This window comes from Corvus cornix, chromosome 8 (assembly GCF_000738735.6).
Source record: "Corvus cornix cornix isolate S_Up_H32 chromosome 8, ASM73873v5, whole genome shotgun sequence".
Classification (NCBI taxonomy): Eukaryota; Metazoa; Chordata; class Aves; order Passeriformes; family Corvidae; genus Corvus; species Corvus cornix.
The window spans coordinates 9,464,773-9,486,165 of record NC_046338.1 but is presented as its reverse complement, the minus strand read 5'-3'; the positions used below and the strand labels follow the sequence as shown (position 1 = coordinate 9,486,165).

The 21,393-nt window shown below is 38.4% G+C and overlaps 1 protein-coding gene across 1 annotated transcript in view; it reads right to left on the bottom strand.

The window, feature by feature from the left end:
• Nucleotides 1-21,393, bottom strand: part of TESK2 (testis associated actin remodelling kinase 2) — an 80,026-nt gene that overhangs the window by 45,599 nt on the left and 13,034 nt on the right. Inside the window, exon 3 of the mRNA XM_039555786.1 lies at nucleotides 7,246-7,367. Within this exon, the coding sequence (XP_039411720.1) occupies nucleotides 7,246-7,367 (122 nt within the window). The remainder of the gene's footprint in view (nucleotides 1-7,245; nucleotides 7,368-21,393) is intronic.

Here is a 21,393-nt window from a genome sequence, read left to right as displayed (position 1 = left end):
TAACTTTAAATCAAAAACAAAGCTCCATATCATGATCTCATGGAAAAAAAGCTGGACATAAAGACACATTTATAAACCCCACATATTTAGAAACTATTACCCAGAAAAAGAGAAACCAGATACACTGATAAAGACAGAATTACTGAGTTTACAAGCAACATACTGAAGCCATTTAAACTTTGTGTGAATGAATCTCAGTTTTCAGGCTCTGGAAAATAGATTGATAGAACAGACCTATAGTGATCCAAATTCCTGGAAAACTTCTGCTTAGCTGTTTTATCAAGCAATAATAAGCCAGTTGGTTAAGCCAAGAACTGCTACAAAACATTGTCAGAAAGGATTTTCACTAAAAGATAATACACCCAGCTGCTACCGGGAAATACAATTACCAAGCAAGATTTAGCATGGTTTCAATTTCTGAGATTGTCCCAGATGAGATTCCAAGTTCTGTGGATAGGAAGCTGACATGCTGGTCCAGCACAGCTGAGATTATTCCTGTTGGCTAGACACATTGTCTCTTGAGCCAAAATGTGCTTGTAGGTGAACTTCAGCAGAATGTCTTGTCAGCCAAAGGTTACACTTCCTATAAGCATTTCTAGTTGGAAGGAGCTCAAATAAGCCAGTCATCCACAAAACAGGAGACTATTTGCAAATTTAAGGAAGTTTCTTTTCAAGACAGTGTATCTGGCCTTATCAGCAAACACTTCCAAATCTGGTTGGGAGAGTTTTCCTAGAAGCTGAAAATAGGAAAGATGATACTCAAGTCCACCCAACTAAATACAGTGCAGCACATTTCCACCACCTAATGCTTTCTAAATGTCAGCAATCTATACAGCTGTTAGAAATCTCATTTTATAAGCAATCAATCTGGAAAACCTGTCCTCCTAAACAAGACCAAGAGAAGTCTGGATATTTCTTAGCCCCTCACAGCAGTTACACAAACTACTTCCAGTTCACTCAGATGGCAAGGGAGAAACTCCTGGACAGAAAATGGGAGACTAAATACTGTAGCCTCAGTCTGCAATCTTTGCCTTAATTTATCAAGCAAAACTAATATCCAGATCATATAGCCTCTGTGAATATCCAGACACTGAACACATGCTTCCAGTTAAAAGAACTTCACTGGGACACATTCCTGTTCTGTGGATAAACCCGGAGCAGCTACAGTTCAACAAAAGAAATTGATGCCCTCAAAAGTTTACCGCTTGTATGAGAAAATGCAGCATTTTGATAACACTAAACAAAAGAAACAAACCAAACACACCAATGCAAAAGTCTGTAGTACAAGCTCAGTAACAGAGACAAAGGGTCAGAAGACATATGCTTATTTCATTGCACTGACTGTTGGAAAAGGAAGAGGGTGACTAAAAGCATCAAGCCTACATTAAGGTCCTCCTTTATGGTTTAGGCACCATGCTAGATTAAAAACGTATTTTAAGTTTTCTACACTTGCATTTTGATTCTAGACAGAGGTAATGCATTTAATCTATCATTTCTGCAACATATTATACACAACACATACAGCCTCTTCTGCTGCCTTGTACACTGTATTTCTAAAACACTCCTTTTTGATAACCACGTTACACCAAGAGAAGCAAAAGCTATTTTCTTTCCTGTTAAAGCACTGTTCAGTACAGGATGCTAAAAGACAAAGTCCATCCTTCTGGCTATTGTAACAAAGTCCATCACAAGCAATTTCACGAATAGGAAGGTTTGAACAGATAAAACTACACGCACAAAAAATCTCTGGTATTGTGTTCCCAGGGTGATAGATTTGTCTCAAAGGAGATGAAATAAAATTCTCCTTGAAAGGAGTTCATGGAATACACACACAGTGTGCTTATTTGTGTGCCTGCACACACAAGAAGGTGGATTTAATCAATGAGTCAATCTGCCTGCACACTCACAGCCAAACACACAGCAATACCTCCAAGTGCTCCCATGAGAACACTTAAGACATGAGCTAAGACTTTCTGTGTACAGAATGTTTTAAATTAAGTCCCCAAGGTACAGATCAAATAAAGAAATACTTTTTCATGCAAACAATAGTGATACTAAAGACTGAAATTCTACCTCAAAATTGAAGATACACTAATTTAAGAGACAGCACAAGAGATGGAGAATCTCTGGTAGCACACCACTTCATTTGTATGAGAAAAACACACCTGTAAGATATTACCAAAAAGGAAAGGTATCAGGTCTGTCAGGCTGCAGCCTGAAGGCTCCCAAGCTCAGGACACAAGGATGGAGATTTGAGTCCTTTCCAGACCTATTTTCTTACTTTGATTTAGGTAAAAACTCATGGCTACAGCAGCACATCAGCATTCAGAGAAGTAGCAAAATGGTAAAACACATTTACAAGCATAAACCAGACTTTTCATAACCACAGTACCTGATCTAACCCAATCCTTGAACAGCACTGCACTTTAAATAGGACACAAGCTAATAAGGAAGTAGATAAATGCTCCAAACCCCTGCTTTCCCTAACCCCAGCAATTACAGTCTTGCCATGTATCAGCTAACCTATATTAAAGTGGCTATAGTAAACATCACATGGTACAAACCCCAGCCTCAGCTCACTTTTCCACACCTCCTCTCACCATCTGTCTGAGGGAAGAGGAGATAAAACCAGCACATCCCACATCCAAGGCAGGAAGAAATGTAGATCAGTGGTAGAAAAGCATTTTAGTTCTCCATGTTTAACTTGTGTGCAGGAGAGAGATGGAGACAGGAGATGAGGTTAATGGAAGAAACAGAATAAAACACTTCTTGAACACCATTCGTCTGCTTCTGCCCTGCCCACTCCTAAAATGTCCCTAACCTGGACCCTGGGGAAAAAAACAGCAAACCAAAAAGATAAGCAGCTCTCATACATAGTTTGTTATGAACACCAGACAGTGACTGAATGAAAAGTTACTACATTGTAGTTAAAACCTCCTCTGCCTCTAGAATCACATCTGCTAGCTGAAATAGGAATCAAGGGGAAGGGAGACAAAAAAACTCCCAAATCCCCTTATTTTTTACCATCATGCCTGTGTAGCCGCAAGAGCTGGAGTCTTCTATTCTAAAATATCCTTAGCAGACTGAAAAGAAGTTCCATTTTTGCCAAAATAAATCCTCTGATAGAGGGCAGTCTCTCATTTTCTTCATGGAAAACACATTAGAAACTTATTTGACCACTGGAATCTTTATGATCCTACCATGGGGATGGTAGACCTACTGGGGACTTGGTAAGTGAAAACTAAGCTCTTCGCTTACATCTCTCTTCTAATCAAGATGGATTTATATAGCTGGCCAAGAGCAGAATTTGAGTGCAGAAATACTGAAATGAGTATGGAGATTTAAAGTTAGGCTTTCACTCCATGGTGAATAAAGCATGTTGCTTTTAAAGCCTAAATACCCAGATCAGTACTCCACCAAGTAAAACAAACTCACCAAGAGAAACTGAAACACCTTGACCCAATTCCATCTCCTCAAGATGTACAAAAGTGTCAGTAAGGTAAAAACACAGACCCGCCTGTAGGTAATCTCTACCGAGCTAAGGAATGGAAGGAAGTCAGCAACTACTGACAAACTCACACGCCAGAAAAGTGACCAGAGCCTGGAAAAAAACCTCAAGAGGCATCTGTAACTCTGAAAAGGAGTTGATACGCACAGCACAAAAGCAAAAGCAGTTTCAAATAGTCAGCAATATTTATTAGTCACATCAGTGCAATCAATGGCAAAAATACCAAATTCTTTGCAATAACATCTTGAAATTAACTGTAGGCACATTGGAATTGACAACTTATAAAAAGTTGCTATATATTTTAGAGCACTGGCAAAGGGATGGGTTTTTTAATCACCCAAAGGATAATGATGATCCTGGGCTGCCAAACACACTACGAGGAAGATAAACTTCTCCCTTCCTTAACACTTAACTATATAAACCACAGAAGCTCTTGGACAAAAACACTGATTCAATAACAAATTTGAGGTATTATGCATCAAGATGTCCAAAAACACAATCATGCTCCCAGCTTAAGGAAGTTTTTAGTGTACTAAACTAAATGCCTCATTGATGAACCTGACATTCGCTTTCTAGAACATTAACTTGCTATGTTGCACATGTTGAAATAGTTTGAGAGCAAATTTTGGAGGCTGTGAAGCCAGTATCTACCCAATTTCATAGTTTTACAAGCCGTTTGATAGCAGAGCACCTCACAGCCCTCAGCTGCTGTAACAGCTGCACAACATGATCTCAACATTTCAGCCTAAGAACCCATTACTATCCTTACTAGCTAACAACAGGAAGGAAAGAAACTTGTTCATAGTGTAAGTTAACAGCAGGTAGTCCCAGAGCTCAGAGGAGATGAAGAAGCTCAGAGATATATTACATAAAAATCAGAGAACACCTTCAAGGCATGCGGAGGAGATCCAGTGACTAATCAATAGAGAAGTGAACTTGATGCTGGTGACAAAACACCTTATTCAGTAATACAGAAGAACTTCAAAGGAAAGAAATTAAGTGAAGAAAATATTTAATAGAAAACTGAGATAGCTCATAGCCCCTGGAAAAGTTATATATTAGAACTTCTTGGAAGAAGATGTTCCCTTTAAATACTAATACAAGCTTGGAACTTCCAAAAATAATCCCAGAAAATGTTTCAGTGGGAATATGTTGCTGTAGAAGATTTTCCTAAAGACAATACAACTCCAGCTGCTCTTATCTGACAGCACAATGTTGTCAAACAAGCAACTCAACCTCTCACCACTTTAAGCACAAATTACTATTAATAGTTATTTTTAATGTGTTTCTAAATTGGGAAACAGGTTGTTTTACAAGACTAGTAAAAGCACCAATGATTTACACATTTATGAAAGCTAAATAGAGATACTTGCATGTGTGTGTTTATATACAGGTATATACAGACACACAGGCAGGTAACATTTAAGAGGGGCAAAATCTTCTCCCCGACATAAAGGGATTGGAAACACTGCAGTAAAATTTAGACAAAAACTTAAATGACACATAATTAACACACAAAACCATCAAGTTATCTGCTACACAGAAAAGTAATAGTTTTTACTGTGTATTACAATTGAATAAAAGAACAACTAAAACTAAGTACTGTTCTATCATTTGCATTTCCTGTAGGAATGTCTTTGCCCCCTGTAACAAGGGGACTTACCTAACCAATAAGAAAAAGGCAGTATATTTTACCAGAGAGCCTACTTTTTTTGAGGAAGCCTCAAATCAAGCAATTCATAAATCAAATGCAGTTTATTCTTCTAAACAAACTGTGCAAAGATAGACCATTTCTATTTAAGTAATTTATTTCTGATGTATTCACTCATAACTGCCTATTTGAGCACACAAAAAAAAGATTTCTCTGTCAATCCTGGGTAATAACTGGAAGAACAAATGAAATTCCTTTTCTGCTTCATACATAAATCAATACATTATTGTTCTTCCTTCAGGACCATCTGTGTAACACTGCTGACTTCCAATTATTCATAGGCTCTAGGGCCAGAGGGGACCAGTACATCACAAATATGATCTCTTTTATATCACAAGACACCTAAATTTCAGCAATTACTCAGGACTAAGCACAATAATTTCTGTTCTCAGCAACACCTCTGTAATTCCATTCAAGAGGGGGCAGGGTTACATTAAGGTACAACGAAATGCTTTTGGCCTGTCAAGATATCCCTCTCCTACTTTCCCTCATCACAACCCAAATTAAATTCTTCATTTTGAACAGAGCTGTAGAGCTAGATTTTTTTTTTTAAAGTAAGATTTACCAAGAACACAAAGTTGATAAAGAAACTGATAAAGCGTACTGAGTTGATGATTCTGACAATGCCAATCTTACTTTGGAAAGTTACTCTTTCCACAAACTGTACTAAAAAAGCAGCTTTATCAGTCCCCAGGGTCATATGCTACTTATCAAAGGATTCAGAAAAAAGGAAATGAGGGAAAAGACATGGGAGATAGATGTAAGAAACAATTCATGATCCTGAAACCTAAATAATCAGACAGATTATATAATTCTAATTAAAAAAAAAAAAAAAGAACAACAACAAACAGAAGGAGGAGTTGCTTGGAATGCACCTCACTTTGGAGCAGAGAAAACAGGCTAAGAATTGTAATTAGGGACAGCTTACTACAACATTTGAATAAATATATTGTGATAAAACCAACACAGTTTACTACAAGTAAGAATTCTTTAAGTTAATAGGTTCTTGAGGTTTTAAGAAAAAGAATAATAGAAAACAGATGTCAATTAATGGAATGCTCCCTAAAGGTATTTCAAATGCTTCTGACAGATACTGAAGGAAACAAACATGATCATATTGTTACAAATCAGTTGACGAAGACTGAGATAGGATTTCAAGGATCAGAAAAGTTGCTTATAAAGGATTTTAGGAATGTCTGTACTATATAACAGAACAATGAAGAAAAGGAAATTAAGTAGCAGACCTCACTGTGTCTCCAAAACTTCAAAAAGAGCTGAGATCAGAAACGGATCCCAGGTATGCAACAGCAGCATAGGAGAACTGGTCATTTGGTGCACTGTCATCACATCTTTAAATTTCATAATGTTATGGCTTCAGCCAATTATTTTAATTGCTTGTCACATCACCATAGAAGAGAAATCAAGACTAAAATGGTTCAAGAAATAACAAGACACACATTGGAACACTTTGGATTTGCATGCAGTAACCTAATGCAAAGGAAAAATTACCCTTTTCCTTTCAGGAGCACAAAAATTAGATTAGTTCAACTCTAGCTTCTTTTCTTCAGTCCCTCTTAACCCACCTTGCAATACTGCAATAAGAAAATGCTAAAAACTAGGAGGCAGACCTAAGAATAGGAAACACCTATGGCACTTTACATTGTTTAAGATTAGTAACCCTAAGTTAGTTGAATGGTGTTAAATTTGCAATAATTTAAATTCACAAAAAGAAGCCAAATTTCACTCTTCGTATCACTTTATTGATTCATCAGAAATTTAAAATGTGAGCTCTTGTTTTTCTCTGACATAAATTACTCATTACTGGCAAACTCCAGATACCAAAATCATGTCCATGTTTGGTTTTTTCTCTTCAGTCTTTTCTTCTTCCTCCCATTTACCTATTAAATTAGCAACTGATCCTAACACATTCACAACAGATAAATCTACAACAAAAAATAAGTAACAATTGGAAAGAGGAGAGCTCTACTAAAGACAACCTATATGATTCAGAAAAAAGCCAGTGTACCTTAAGATGTTTGGATGTGAGAGTCTATTCATAAGTTGAACCTCTTTCAGCATGTTTGCTCTGTTGCTGTTCAGTGTGTTCATCTTCAAAGCCATTACCTGGTCTGAAGTTCTGTGCCTTACCTATTGGATAGAAGCAAAAGAATGGTAAGGATATGAAAAGAAAGACTGAAGAACCAGTATTGTTGTAGTGCAATGCAGAGATCCTTCACGACAAAAGTGATCTATACACCAGTTTCTGTAATCTTTATCACAGAGATGACTTTCTATAAGCATACTATGCAAATGTGAAATGACATTTTGCTCTTCTCTTGCAACTCATGATGACAGAAACCTTGAGAAGTTGAAAAAAACTCAACTATCAGCTTCTTAGTACAAGTTAAGGAAGCCATCTGTTTGTCCACAGAGAAAAAGTTTCCCCACTCCAAGACCTATGAAATTCATCTTTATTCCACTCATATCCTTTTTCTCCCCCTGCAGTGGTTGCTGTCACTGTTCACAGAATGCGTTATATGTTGCTTACAGCTACAGGGAAGATTTCGGACGTTCTCAGTGTTTACTTCTGAAAATAGACAATGATCCAGCTTCCACACTGAGGGGACAGAAAGAATTCCTGCCAACCCCTGCTGCAAAGCAGAGAGGTTCCTGCACACGGGATCACCTCTCCCAGGGTGTCAGTAGTGGCTGCAGAGTGTCAGCAGGAACAAGAGGATTCTCTGGCAACTGCGCAGCACCAGCACCTCGTTCAGAGTGACTTTCCCTGGTCAGAAATGCAGGACTGTGGCCATTTTTAACTTGGTACTCAAACTAGCCCATCTGTCAAGTGTTATGTAGATGTGTGCTACTATTAGAAAGGAGCTGTCACAATAGCATAAGTCTTGCCAACCCTTTGAATTTCCTTGCAGTTGGGCATTCCCACACATGTACTGGTAGTATTCCTGGAAATTATGTTCCCATTGTCTTCCTACATCAGTATCTGCAGCTCATAAATAGACAACAAGTACTTCTCAAAACACTGAATTACCCCCATGGCAAATTCATTCACGTTTATGGAGATTAGCTCAGGAAAGTCTGTGTTCCAGGAATTTAAGACTCATCAGCTTTCTAATTTAAAACTGAAATCAAGATTATGACATAGGTACATACAAACTACCTACATTTTAAACAAAGGCAGCTCATCTGTCTTTATTCCAGAAGACCATTCATTTTTTCCAGTAAGAGGCTCCTTTAGCTGTGATATGTTAACTACAGAAAGAACAACTGAACCCATGATAAGCAGATGCAAGAAGAAAATAGGGTATGGGTTCTGAAGGTAAGGCTGCCTGGTAGCTCTGAGGCAGCAAGTGATACCTATTTTCAAGTTTTATTTGCACACCACTATCTGCAAGAACAAGGGGCATATTTCAGCTAAACATTCTCATCTGGACACAAAGCCCATGAATTCAGTACCGGGATGTACTGGGAGGAAAGGGTGTCATGTTTCAGGTGTGTGTCTGGTTTAATGCTTCTACGTTGCCTCTTCCCGTCCTAGTTTCAAGTATAGGGTAGCAATGGAAACATTACAGGTGAGTGTGGTAAACAAGATCGAGGGACTGAGTAGAAAAATAGCTCTCAGATGCTTTTCCTCCTGCTTCCCCCCTGCTTATGTACACGAGCTCCTCAGATGCCTCACCTACAGTCACCCAGTAATCCCAGTGCAAGAAGGATCAGGGAAAGGGGGTGGAGAAGGATATAGAAATCAGCCCCGAGTAGAAACCAACAGCAAGTTCACAAGCATGGGACTCCTCCTTTCCATGGTAATATTGGTTTTAAAATAAAACTGGTCAAACTACAGCTTTAGTGCATTACAACAAGATAATCTAGAATCATTCTCAACACAACCTGTCTTGCCTGTTTGGCATGCTTATGGGTTTTAAGCAGGATGATTGCATGTTAAGTTGATGAGGTTTATTGTTACTTGCCAGGTTTCTTGTGTCGGTTGTGTACTTTCATTAATTTTTAATTTTATGCAGCTTTTGCATACCCAGCCAATTTGAATGCACAAACTAAGTTGGACAGGTCAATGTCTATATACAGACTTTTAAAACATATTTTAGTTATACATTAGTTTTACTAGGAGCAATGCCTTGGGTGAGGGGAAAAAACTTTAAAATGCTTTCACAGACTTACGAATAGAAAACTTCAACAATGTAAATTTAAATTAAGAAAAAAGGACTATGCTTTGAATCTATACACAGCAGCAGCTAAATTAACACATTTCCTCTGAGAGGAAAGTTAGGAATCTTGGGTGTTGTGGTGAAGTAATTTGGGGTTTTCAGGGAACAGGAAAGAATTTGAAGTAACTTAATTCCTACAGTCAGAGATGCTCTCAACAGAACTTCCTCAGAAATGAGCTTTCCACCAACACAGAAGCTTCAAGGTCTGCCAAAAGGGAATGAATAGAGGTAGAAGGTGAGCAGGAACTCAGATGGAATGTGGTCTTAAACGGTATTTTCCCTTCTCATTAACTCTGCCAGCTACCTCTTAATTTCTTGCCCATTTCTATAATTCACTCAGTTTCATGCCAAAATTTCCTGCTCTTCTGCCTCAACTCTGAGGTAAAAGTAGAATTTATCATAGGGCCTTTCTCCTTGTTCAGACTGCTCTTCTTAAGCTAAGGAAACCTCAGAAAAGAAGGTGGGTAACTCTTTGGGTCACTGTGTCCTGCATGCTTCCGGGATATTCACGTCTGATACGCAACAAGAAGTGGTCAACAGCTCCTTCTCAAAGGTCTGACTCTCCACATCCAGAGAAAACTGAGCTGCTTTTGCAAAGACAAAACTTTTCATCCTCTGTTTTAGGCTATCCTGCAGTCTTTTCAATCTTGATAGACTGAACAAGGTTCAGTCGCAAGGTCAGCATGTTTTTCTTTTGTTTGCTTTATAAAATCACTTTTCCCATGCTTGGAAATTTCTCGAGTTTCTTACACATAGAGCAGCATATTCTGTCCAATTAACTGGTCTCTAAAACAGTACCCTACATCACACTATGTTTTGTTTCACTTAAGGAGACACCGTAAGATAACATCAGCAATTCTATTTGAAGTTCTGCCAAGATCTGACACAACAGCAAAATTCCTAATCAAACCAAAGGAGAGATGGGGAAAAAAGGGACTCTTCCTTTCTTGCTAGCTATCCTTTAAAAGCTAGGAGGAAGAAGCAGAACTGGAGGTGAGAGGACATCTTTTTCAAAAGGACAATACTCAATATTATGAATAAAATCAAGTATTAGCTTATAAATTACAGAGCACAACGTTAATCACTTGGAATATACCCAAGACTAACCATGTTGTCTCTTCTGAAGAACAACTGGCAAACAGCATTTCTATGGCAAGAACAAATTGACAACAAGGAACTGACAGGTTCTGTCTTTAAGGTCTCGGTCAAACTCTGAATCATCAAGGTGGAAGGAGATGTCAGCTCTGCCCTCCGCCTACTTACCCATCAGTCACACCCTAGACAAAATTAGGGTCTATCCTGGCATCCCTTGTCAAAGCCCTGCCAAGCTATTTAGGTTTTTAATCCTTCATCCCCTTCCAGGCCACCTCTGTGCCATAAAAACATAGAAGTGATGTTTCAACCACCTGACCACTCCAGAAGGAAAATGAGTAAATAATTTGGCAATACTGCTGATCCAATTTAACATTTGTTTAAAAGGCAGTTTGCCTCAGGCATATCCCTGTATACTCAACATAAACAGGGATGCACTCATGCAATTCAAACCTCTCACTGATGCAACTTGCTGATTGCTGTGAAGCTTTTAAAGCTGTTGACATTATTAATTAGGGCCCCTTGCGTATCAGACCAAATAAGCTTTCAGGAATGTCTGGATCATGGCGTCTCTGCTTAGAAACATTCTGACAATCCTACAGCTGCCTTGCACACGCTTCCAGCTTCTCAGTCTGCTTACCTATGTGTGTGACTCCATCTCCAAGGTCACAGTAACCAGATATTGCCTCCCTGTTTTATTGCTGACAGGCAGTTAAACTGTCCCTTTGCACTCTGATTCTCCCAGGACTAAAGTACTTTGTACCTTGTCCTGGCTATGGTTACCTGCATGGCCTGTCTGCTCACATCAGACCATGTTCTGATCCTTACCCCTTTCTTTAGAAGAAAGTGGGAAGCAGAAGTCATGGATACAGGTAAAGAAATAGCAATGTATTTACAGAATATCTCATAATAATGATTGAGCAGGGCTCACATTCCAGAGAAGTAGTCACTACATAAAGTTCATGAGGATTATCGTGCAAAAATTGGTGGGTTTAATGTTCAGCTTGCTGCTTAGCTGTAAAGTTTTTTATTATTAAAAAAATTAAATATAATTTAGATTATTATTTATTTATTATGTCATACAGGTCTGTCATGGCTCTCTGAAAATCCAAACATTTATACTACTTCCACTTTCTGCTGGACTGAAGTGGAGGTATTTTTAAGCAGTAGCTGAAATCTAGCCTGATTTCATCTTTCACAAGGACTTTTTGATCTGTATTCACCATACCTTTCCAGGTGGCCCTGGAAAAAACATCTGAAGAACATTTCCTAATACTGATATTATAAATCTGCCAACACAGCTTTCAGCTGTTCTCCTAGTTTTTCACTGCATTTTCATTATTTTCCAAATCATCATTATAGAGCTGGTAGTATTTTGTCACAGTCCTCTTCCAAAACTTCATTTAACTGCTTTCCAGTTTTTCCTTACCTTCCCCTCTTCTGGTATCCAGCCTCACTGCTTAAATACATTTACAGATCTTTACTTACACAACCTACTCCATAAAATCATGTTGCTGCTCTAGCACACACAATTTTTTGTTCATTCTTTTACACACCTTGGTCTTCATCTGGCCATTTCACCTTCACCTTTCCTGCCATGTGTCCAAAGCACCATTTTAAAAGCAGTCCCCTCTGGTCCAAATATTTGACCTTCCCTGAGTTTGCATATCTCTCTTCATCTTCATTTACAAGTATTTTCCTTTTGATGACAACAGATGAAGACATTCCCTTAGCTACCATTCTAGGCCATTTGCACTAAATGTTACACAGTTTAATTCTGATTGACCGAGTTAATAAAGCTTCTGAGGCACAAGAGAGGATAGAAGTAATCACTGTAAAAGAGAAAAGGCTTCATCATAAGAGTGCCTACTAAATGACAGGGGAAAAGTCTTTCATAGGGAAGCAGACCAGCAATTTGGCTCTGATACAAAACTTCTCTCAAAAACTGACTACTTCCTTGCTGTGACAGCAGAAGAAATCTTAAAAAAAAAAAAAAAAAAAAAAAAAAATAGGGTCAGCTCTATTTTATCCAAGTCTCACAGTCAAGCCACCAAGTCATCACATTTAGAGGGACATATATTCATGCCTCGAGGATGAATGTGTTAGAAGAACACTTTAACTCTATGGTTGATTGAAAAGGGCTTCCTTCAGCAAGGAAGACAAACCTGTTCTTCAGTTCAGATCACACTGCTTGTAAGTCTGTAATCTGAAATGTTTTTCTTAACACTAAAATGTACCCACTGTCAGATACATGTATTCATAGTAGTGGTGCCTATGTCAAATCAAAAATTTCATATCACTAGGAAAATTTGCAATGACAAATAGAAGCTGAAAGAAACACATCAGTCCAAATAATACTAAGCTGCTGTGTTGATGCCAGAGAGTCAGATAGGTTGTGGCTGTTTTCAGAGTAGTAATACTCAATGTTGCTATACTCTAACTTCTTGCAGCAAGAAAGAGACCTGCCAAATGCAACAAAACTTCGCCAAACAAAACTAGTCAGCATGTGTTACAAGAGCTTTAGCACAGGTTCAGAAGATCTACAGAAACTAGGCACAAAATAAACCCCAAAACCTTTCAAACACCAGACAGTAATTGTGACTCTACTAATTTCTACTACTAAAAAGAGTTGAGAGAAATACACAGAAAAAGCTGGAGAGTTTACTGTTTTCCCTTTAGTACCAAAGCTCAGTATTAGTAAAACAAAGGTCCTAATTTGAGTAACTTCTAGCATTGCCAATTCAGCGAAGAAATAAGTTCAGTTACTAGAGAATATTCCACATCTACAGTCAAATTAATTCTTCAAATTTTTTTCCAAATTAAGTGAATTTCTAATTAGTAAGACATCAGTACCACTGATACTTTGTAAATCCACTTGTGTGCCAAAAACCCCTCAATTTTGCTTTTGTATTCTGTTTTTCTTCATTGGCCACTGTAATGTAGAACCAGGACCCAAAATACAGCACCCTTTTATTTTAAACAAACCATTTATTGATAGGAATCTGTGCACATATCTCTGCCATTAACTTGATCTCAATCAAGCCATAAAGGCAAAAAGAGACTACAGTCTTATTTTGAGAGAAAGCACAAATTCATCAGAGGACTATTGTTCCACAGTTCGAGATGAGATATAAACAGGCACAGCCCAGGGTGGAGAAGCTGACTGATTTTAGCCAGTTCAGCAGAACGTAACCATATAAATTTTTCTCTGCAATCCAGGACATGGAACATGGACACTGGGTGAGCACTGTTTTACCACAACCTCAGTAAACAGCTCAGCCATGTACTTTATACCTGAGTAGTACCATAGTCAGGAAAGAAAAAGAAATACTGAGTTTGAAGTACAGAACTGGGAGCTTGTTCTTAATTTCCGATGTTAGCTATCCTCAGCTCACTAAGCAGCCCTGAGCATGCTACTTCTTTTCTTACCTCTCTAACTGTTCTATAAAATTGAGGTGGTATTATCTACCTGTCAGAAAACTGGAAGATTTACATCTGCAAATGACTGCTGTAACATCCAAAGATAATACATAATCAGATACTGTATCTGTGTTCCTATTTTCCCATTTAATTTTTAATACTTAGGATCAAATATTTCCCATGTTACTAAGGGTTTATCCTGTATGAACGATAATTATACTTACATAATCTGCAGATGTTTTTGAAGCAAAACAATACTTTGGACTGAATTTTCCTGACACAGAAATTGTATCTTCTATCTTTTACAGTATAAGAACAGTTTGGCACTGAGCACACAATCCCCCCACTACACCAATAATGTCATCATTGGTATTCAAACACATTTGTTGGGTTTGTTTCAAAATCTGTATGGGAGACTTGACAGAAAGTTCTGTTTGAGGCTGAAATAGTTTCCTTAGATTCCCTTTATAAATCTTTCAAATAAACATTACTATGCATGAGTAAGGAAGTCTGTCTCACCTTTCAGAACAGAGCCCACTGACATACAACTATTACTATTATAATCACAGCACTTAGAATTTGACCACAACCACAAATAAAAAGAGAGCAGGAAGAAGCCATATTTTGCTTACTTGAAGATAATTCAGCTTTTATAAATTGATACAGTTAATAACTTTCAGGTTACAGCCAAAACCAAAAATTCCAAGTCATTTCTTGTTATTTATGCCTTCATGAAGCTGCTCTTCTTGAGAATTAGGTTCCCCTTCTTACACAAGTAGCTAATTAAATATGCCATACAATTTCTTATGTCTCATCATCTCCTATAAAGGCTAGGAAACACAAGAATCAGATTTGCAGGACTTAATTGCAGCAGCTCACGTGAAAGTTACGAAGAGACACCAGTGAGTCAGTGTTAGACACATTGTCAGCTCCGGATTAGTTAACAAAGCAACGCTGTCTCGGTATCGATCACTCCAGCGGATGTTTCGGACCTCTGTCCTCCCCTCAACCCCTAATGCCACCAGACCATCCAACAGAGAGCCCCCACCTTGCAGAGCTGCTGCCAGCACAAAGGGCCCTGCAGCCACCTGAAAGCATTCCCAGGCTGTGCCAAGCACAGCGAGGGGCGACAGCTGCGGCGACTCCCAGACACAGGAAGCGCAGGGATGGGGGAAGACATTCCTACAGTTTGGATACGGCCTCAGCATCTACTGGGAAGAGGAAGTTCTGGATCACTTGCATACAGAATACCAACAACTGGAGCAGGAAAGATTAACAAAAGCCCTGCCATACAGGCTTTGGAGTTCCTTTCTCTAATCACTTCCAATGCTGTTAAGGAGCTAAGGAGAAGCGTTCCCTATAGATCTGCAACTGTAAGCATCTCTTTTCTGTTAGTGCCATCAATAATAGTTTTCAGTTCTCATTTTTACATTTCATATTAGGCAGTAACACATATGCATTTGTGTGCATTAACATCACAGACACTCCCCAGGCACAGGCAGTGAAATCCATGACTGAAATATATTTAATTTTCCCCTGCTGCCAATACCAGTAAATAAGCATTCAGAGAGGTGCCTCAGAGGTGTCTCACAAAGATTTTAAGTGATGCACTCTTGTTCTCTAGGCACAGTCATGTTAATATTGGACATATGCCAGCACAGTTATTTGAAGAACAGTAAATCAGCACCTGTCTCTCAGTATCAGCTATGAATGAGCTTACACAAATGTGCATGTTTGCCAGCTGGCAAAACACAGAAAATCCCAGAGCTGCCAACCCAGCACATCTCCATCCAGAACAGAAAACTAAACAGATCTCATTTAACCGTGCTTGAGAAATTATTATGGAAAACAAGACAAAAAGCACACAAACATTTCAGCGCCAAGGGAAACTTGCCACCTGTTTTGCCCTGGGAAAACTGCACAATGATACTCAGATTGGCACAACTTTTCCTACAGAAGAAAATCAAAGGCCCAAAGGACTCTGAACTACAGCAGTCACTGTACTAAACACAAAATCCAACCAGGGGTTATCTCCTATTGCAAGGTGCTTGTTACAGTATCAAAGTGTCTTTCTTACTGTTGACAGAATTTGTAAGCGTTCTCTCTATTTGCAAGGACAGCAAAGATTTACCTCGGACATTCTACGTATCAGATGTTCAGCAAGGCTGAGAAGAGGCCAAGTTTCCAAACAGGTGAAATATACATTTCAAAATGGATAATTTTACATTAAACTATGTTCCTTTTTTTTGACTGAGTATTCTTTTAACATTTAAGTTTATTTCAGTGATTTTTCTTCTGGCTTTTTAGTCATCAAACAAATCCTTCATTTTCAGGGTAGTTCTATCATATTTTCTAAATATTTCTTTCTTCAGCAGAGAAGCTGTCTGACCCAAACAGAGAAAGTGAAACATTGTGTAAGAAGTGTTTCACCCTGTTTTAATTTGTGTTACTCAGAGAGTTCTAGACTTTACTGTAGTGATGCCAAGCAGGATTGCAGGAAGAAGCATAATGGAAGTATAGTTTCGAAAATTTTCTTAAAGTATTTCAACACCACTACAAAAGACAAGGCTTTCATTAAATCTGCTGCCTGGTGATGGCTTTTTATTTAATCCCAGTGTTTCCTCAGATGATGTTTTAAGATTATTATAACACACATCTTAAGACTTCTACGCAGAAAATAAATCAATAAATACCAGAACTTGTTTCAGGTAACAAATATTAATTAGCCCTCTGTTCTACCTTGCATTTCAAAGCATTTTCAGTTCCGCTAAAAGTAAGAGTGCTCTACACCTCAAATATATGTAAATATCATTAAAATTCAGAACTGCCTAAGTGGGGAGGAAGTGTTTTGACCCAATGGTGCAATCCGTAAAGACTAACAACACAGATGAGGTTTTTAATTCCTATATTAATGATCTGTTGGAGTATTGCCTATTTATTACTACTTCTCACTGTAGCCTATGCCCTATAAAAGCATTTGCTAATTAAGTGACAAGGACTAGGATGACAGCAGCTTGGCACCTCAATAGCAAAAAAAACCATTAGCAAGACAACTGCCTGGTTAAGTGGTTACCATACAAATCACCTTAGCAGTTGGAAGAAGGGCTCCAAAAGGCTTATACTTCACACAGCGTAAGAAAAATCAAACTCACAAGAGTTCTACTTTGACTAAGAAAGCACCAGCATCCTCAGGATTTATGCCTCATCTCAAGCCTGCAATGGTGCTTCTTCCTACTCCTGACAAGAATCAGAATAGAAAGAAACAGATCAGAATCACCTCTCTTGATACAACTCCAGAGCTTGAAGTGAAGTTTCAGAGTTATTCTAGCCTCCTTGGCTAGATTACATAATACAGTGACTGTGTTCCCAAACAATTAGTAGTTTGTTTTAACATTGTAACTTCACAGAAGAGACCTTTGGCCTCCAATACCTTGCTTCTGTCACCTTGAGCAAGGTGAGTTTCCTTCACTAGTCAAAAGGAAAAGATTTTCAGCTTAAAATTCAATCCTATAAAAAAATCAGGCCAAAAGGCATCCATGGACACGAAGACTTGCTGTCTGTTTTTCTAACTGGCATCTTATCACACAGGGAGAGCAGGGACAAGTCCAATGGCTCTACACTTGAGTGAGGGAAGATATGCCCTGGTCAAATGGGTGCCACTTTTCAGTCACAAAGCATATACCCTGTGCCTACAAGATGAAATATTATATCTGCATAACCAAAACGTAGGATAACCCACTTAACTCATTCCCTACTCCTTTTCCACCTAAAAGGATGGCTTCTACCACTATTTGTCATAAGCAGATCTTGAAGTATCTCATTTCACCTGATGTAACTACAGCAGTTTCAAGAGGAAAAAAATACACGCATCAGTTTAAAAAAAAAATTCCAATTGTCTAGACCACTGCTTTCCAGAATTGGTGGTCTTAAATTGCTGGAAGCTCTAAATTTCTCAACACTTTGCCAAGCTTAATCAAGAACATTATCAAGAAAATAGGCCACAAATATCACAAATAAAGCAACAGGAGAGAGAACATTTTTGGTTGGTAAGGCAGGTCCCATAGACGCTTAATTTTTTAAAATAAGCACAATTCTTATTACAGCTTGTAGCCATAGGGCTTTATCCTGCCTTTCTCATTACACTGAAGAGCACCTTCAAACAACTATTTCCTTATTGTAAGACTGTTTATGCACTGTAATGACAATTTTTGTACAGCAAACACATTAAGACTGAAGTCATCCACTGAATCACTTCTCTAGTAAAACAATTTTTATTGTTTTTTTTGTCCTCATGTGTTAACACCAAGTGTTACAGATCTCCAACTTCACAGAAGTCAAATATCCAATGTTGAAAAAGTATTTAAAGCCTACAACTTGAAAGTTTCCTACAAATATTTCATAGAATAACTAAAATAAAGTATCTTTTAAGCCTATCAAATAGTACCACAAATATCATGGATCTTGTGTGATCTCACCTCTAACGTTTTACAGTTTTTGAAGAACACTTACATGTTCAGTCTGATCAGGCTCCTAATTCCAGAGGCAAATAAGATCCTTTTCCAGTGCAAACCTTTCATTAAATGTTCAGAACAACACATGACAAAGTGAGAGAACTTTGAAACTGAAGCCATAAGGACAAAGAAAAAGCATGAGAAAGATTTGAGATTTCCAGTGAAATTTTACATTATCAGTGCTGCTCTCAGACTATTTTTAACCTGAATACCAGAAAATCTGTGTTATACAGAAAGATGTTTTTGTTGTGTTTCAAATTTCTAAATTGACAGTGTTACTATTTTGTTCCTTAAGACAAAGTGACAATCATTCTAGATAGAGAAGGCATGAGGAAAGCATTTATTGATGATGGAAAGCAATTCTTCCAGATGCTTTCTCAATTCCTCAGTAAATTTGTACCATCCCTTTTCCAGGAGCTTCTGCCCTTCCCCCTCAACCAGGTGAAGGGACTAACCATGCACATCATCTTCACAGGAAGTCAGAGCAGCCTGATCTACTGTTGGAGACTTTTCAGTCCAGTGTGGTTATGATGCAACTACTCCTCTCTTGCTCAATAAAATTGATTCTTCAGAGATACTAACTCCTGGGTACCTCCCACTGCAGTCATCTCTACTATTAGCTTTAAACAGTAAGTTAAGGAGTTGTCCACACAGAATGACATATAAAGCTGCTCTTGCCCTGTGACAAAAGGATTAAGAGCAGGATGACAAGAAACCTTTTCCCACTTTCCATGCTTTTTGACTCCATAAATCTATAAAGCCAAGAAAAACATAGGTTTAAAGTGAGGCAAGAAGGCCTAAACAGCAATAAAAACACCAAACCTTGTTGTTAAGCAAAACTTACAGAAAGCAATTATGCCTACTGGGAAAGAATTAGTTTCCAGGGGGAAGAAAAAAAAATAAAAAATCAGTGTGATTATCTGCAATACAATACTAATGACAAGAGGAGAACTCTTGTTACTGCCTTATAAGTCTGGGGACATGATACACACACAGTGTTAACCAAGCTATGGTTCCAGCAACTCTAAGTCTCACGGACAACAGTTACCATAAAGAAAAACAGCTACACACAGTCAGCCTTCCTATCTTCCTCTACACAAACATTCCCCCAATTAAGTCACTTCATGGTGATATTAACATCACCTTGAAGAATGTCATGTTGGCCTAAAGTCTGGTGACAAAGCAGTGAAACTGTTCATAAGCAAAAGCCAGAGATGTACTGAGTCAAATTTATCTCTTAGTTTGGTATTAACAAAAAAATAAACTTCTTCCTGTTGTCAGTGTTTATGTTGGGAGTTTTGAAATAATAATCAAAAGGGTATGATAGAATTGAGAAAAGTTTTCCTCCAGTTGAAATACCCAGATTCGCCTTGATTTATGCTGACAATTAACCCCTTCCTCCTCAAAAGAATTCAGCAGGGAAGGTACTGGCTTGACAGTCTTGACCATTTATGCAGCAAACAGGCACACAGAGGAGAGTAAGAACTTGCTTGTAGAGCCCTGGGAGAGTGCTGAGGCCCTGTCCTGCAGGTGGGAGCTCCAAACCAATTCTGTTCTTGGCCATCCTGCAAAGATCAGCAGTAATGCACAGACTCAGATTTAAAACACACTGACAGCTCAAATATTGCAGTGCCTGTTTATCTGATAAAACCCTAGTTAATAAAGATTCCAGTCCAGGAAAGTGCTGTCTGCAAACTCTGAGACACTGTTTCCAACACCTTCTCCAGTGGGATTTTGCTGAGTGTGGGCTGAAAAGCAAGCAGCAGGTCCCTTGCCCTTTTCCCTGTACCTTTTCCATGTCCTTTTTGCAGTCATACTCTCCTTTTAATATGAACTTGCATTCCCTTCCTTGCACGTTCATTTTTATAACTACTCAAATATCTGCTTCCCTCCTTCCACATACTCGCAGACGTGTTACTCTTCTGACTAAATGCCACAGGAAAATGGAACCCTCTGTCAGTAATGAGTTGCTAGTAGAGTCAATAAGCAAATAGGAAGGACCAGCTGTAGAAACAACTCAAACTGGGAGGTTCTATCTATAGAAGGATCATTTAAAAATAATAAATTACAGCCTGGATACACCAAAGGAGGCTGTAGAATCTTTTATAATTGAAGTTTACAGGACAAGCCAAAAGTAGCTGCCAAGAACAGAGCAGAAATACTTATGCCTGGCTTACCTAAGGATACTGTAGTAATTTTCACAACACCCCTACCTAGATTTACATTAATTGTCAATTTAGGTGATAAGATTGATTAAGCAAAATGTATACATGTTTTGAAATAGCAATATACATAGACTTCTGTAAGGCATCTGACTCCATGCCACGACCAACTACCACCAGGTTACAGCCTGGCCTGTGACAGCTGAAGATAGACTTGGATATGACCAAGCAGGGTAAGACAGGGGAGTCTCCTCATGGAGCTTCCCGAGGAACCAAGCAAGGGCTCCTCTCACCCAGTATTCTGCATTGCCTTCCTCCTGATGGAAGCTGCCACTCAGACAATCTGAAACTTCTAAGTTTGGAGCATTCAAACCTATACCCTGTTCATGTTATTTCACTGAATAGTGAAAGCTACTTCATATCTTAAATCTATCTGAGCAAAAATCAACATATCCAAATGAAAACTTTCATTACAAACAAGGACTGAAGGCTACAGAACAGGAGCTCCACACCCATTAAACATAAGGCACTAATGTGCCATGATAGCAACAAGTGATGGGCATTATAAGAGTGTGACACAAAGCTGAAGGATGGTTTTTACATGCCATTGTTGAGAAAACTAGGGCGTGGTATTGTTTTTGAGATCTTCAATTCAGAACTGAATTAAAAAACCAGCAAGGGAGGTATACCTGTTCTGTATGTGGTGTCAATATACATACACTCTAGACAAAGTTCCAGTTGCTGGTAA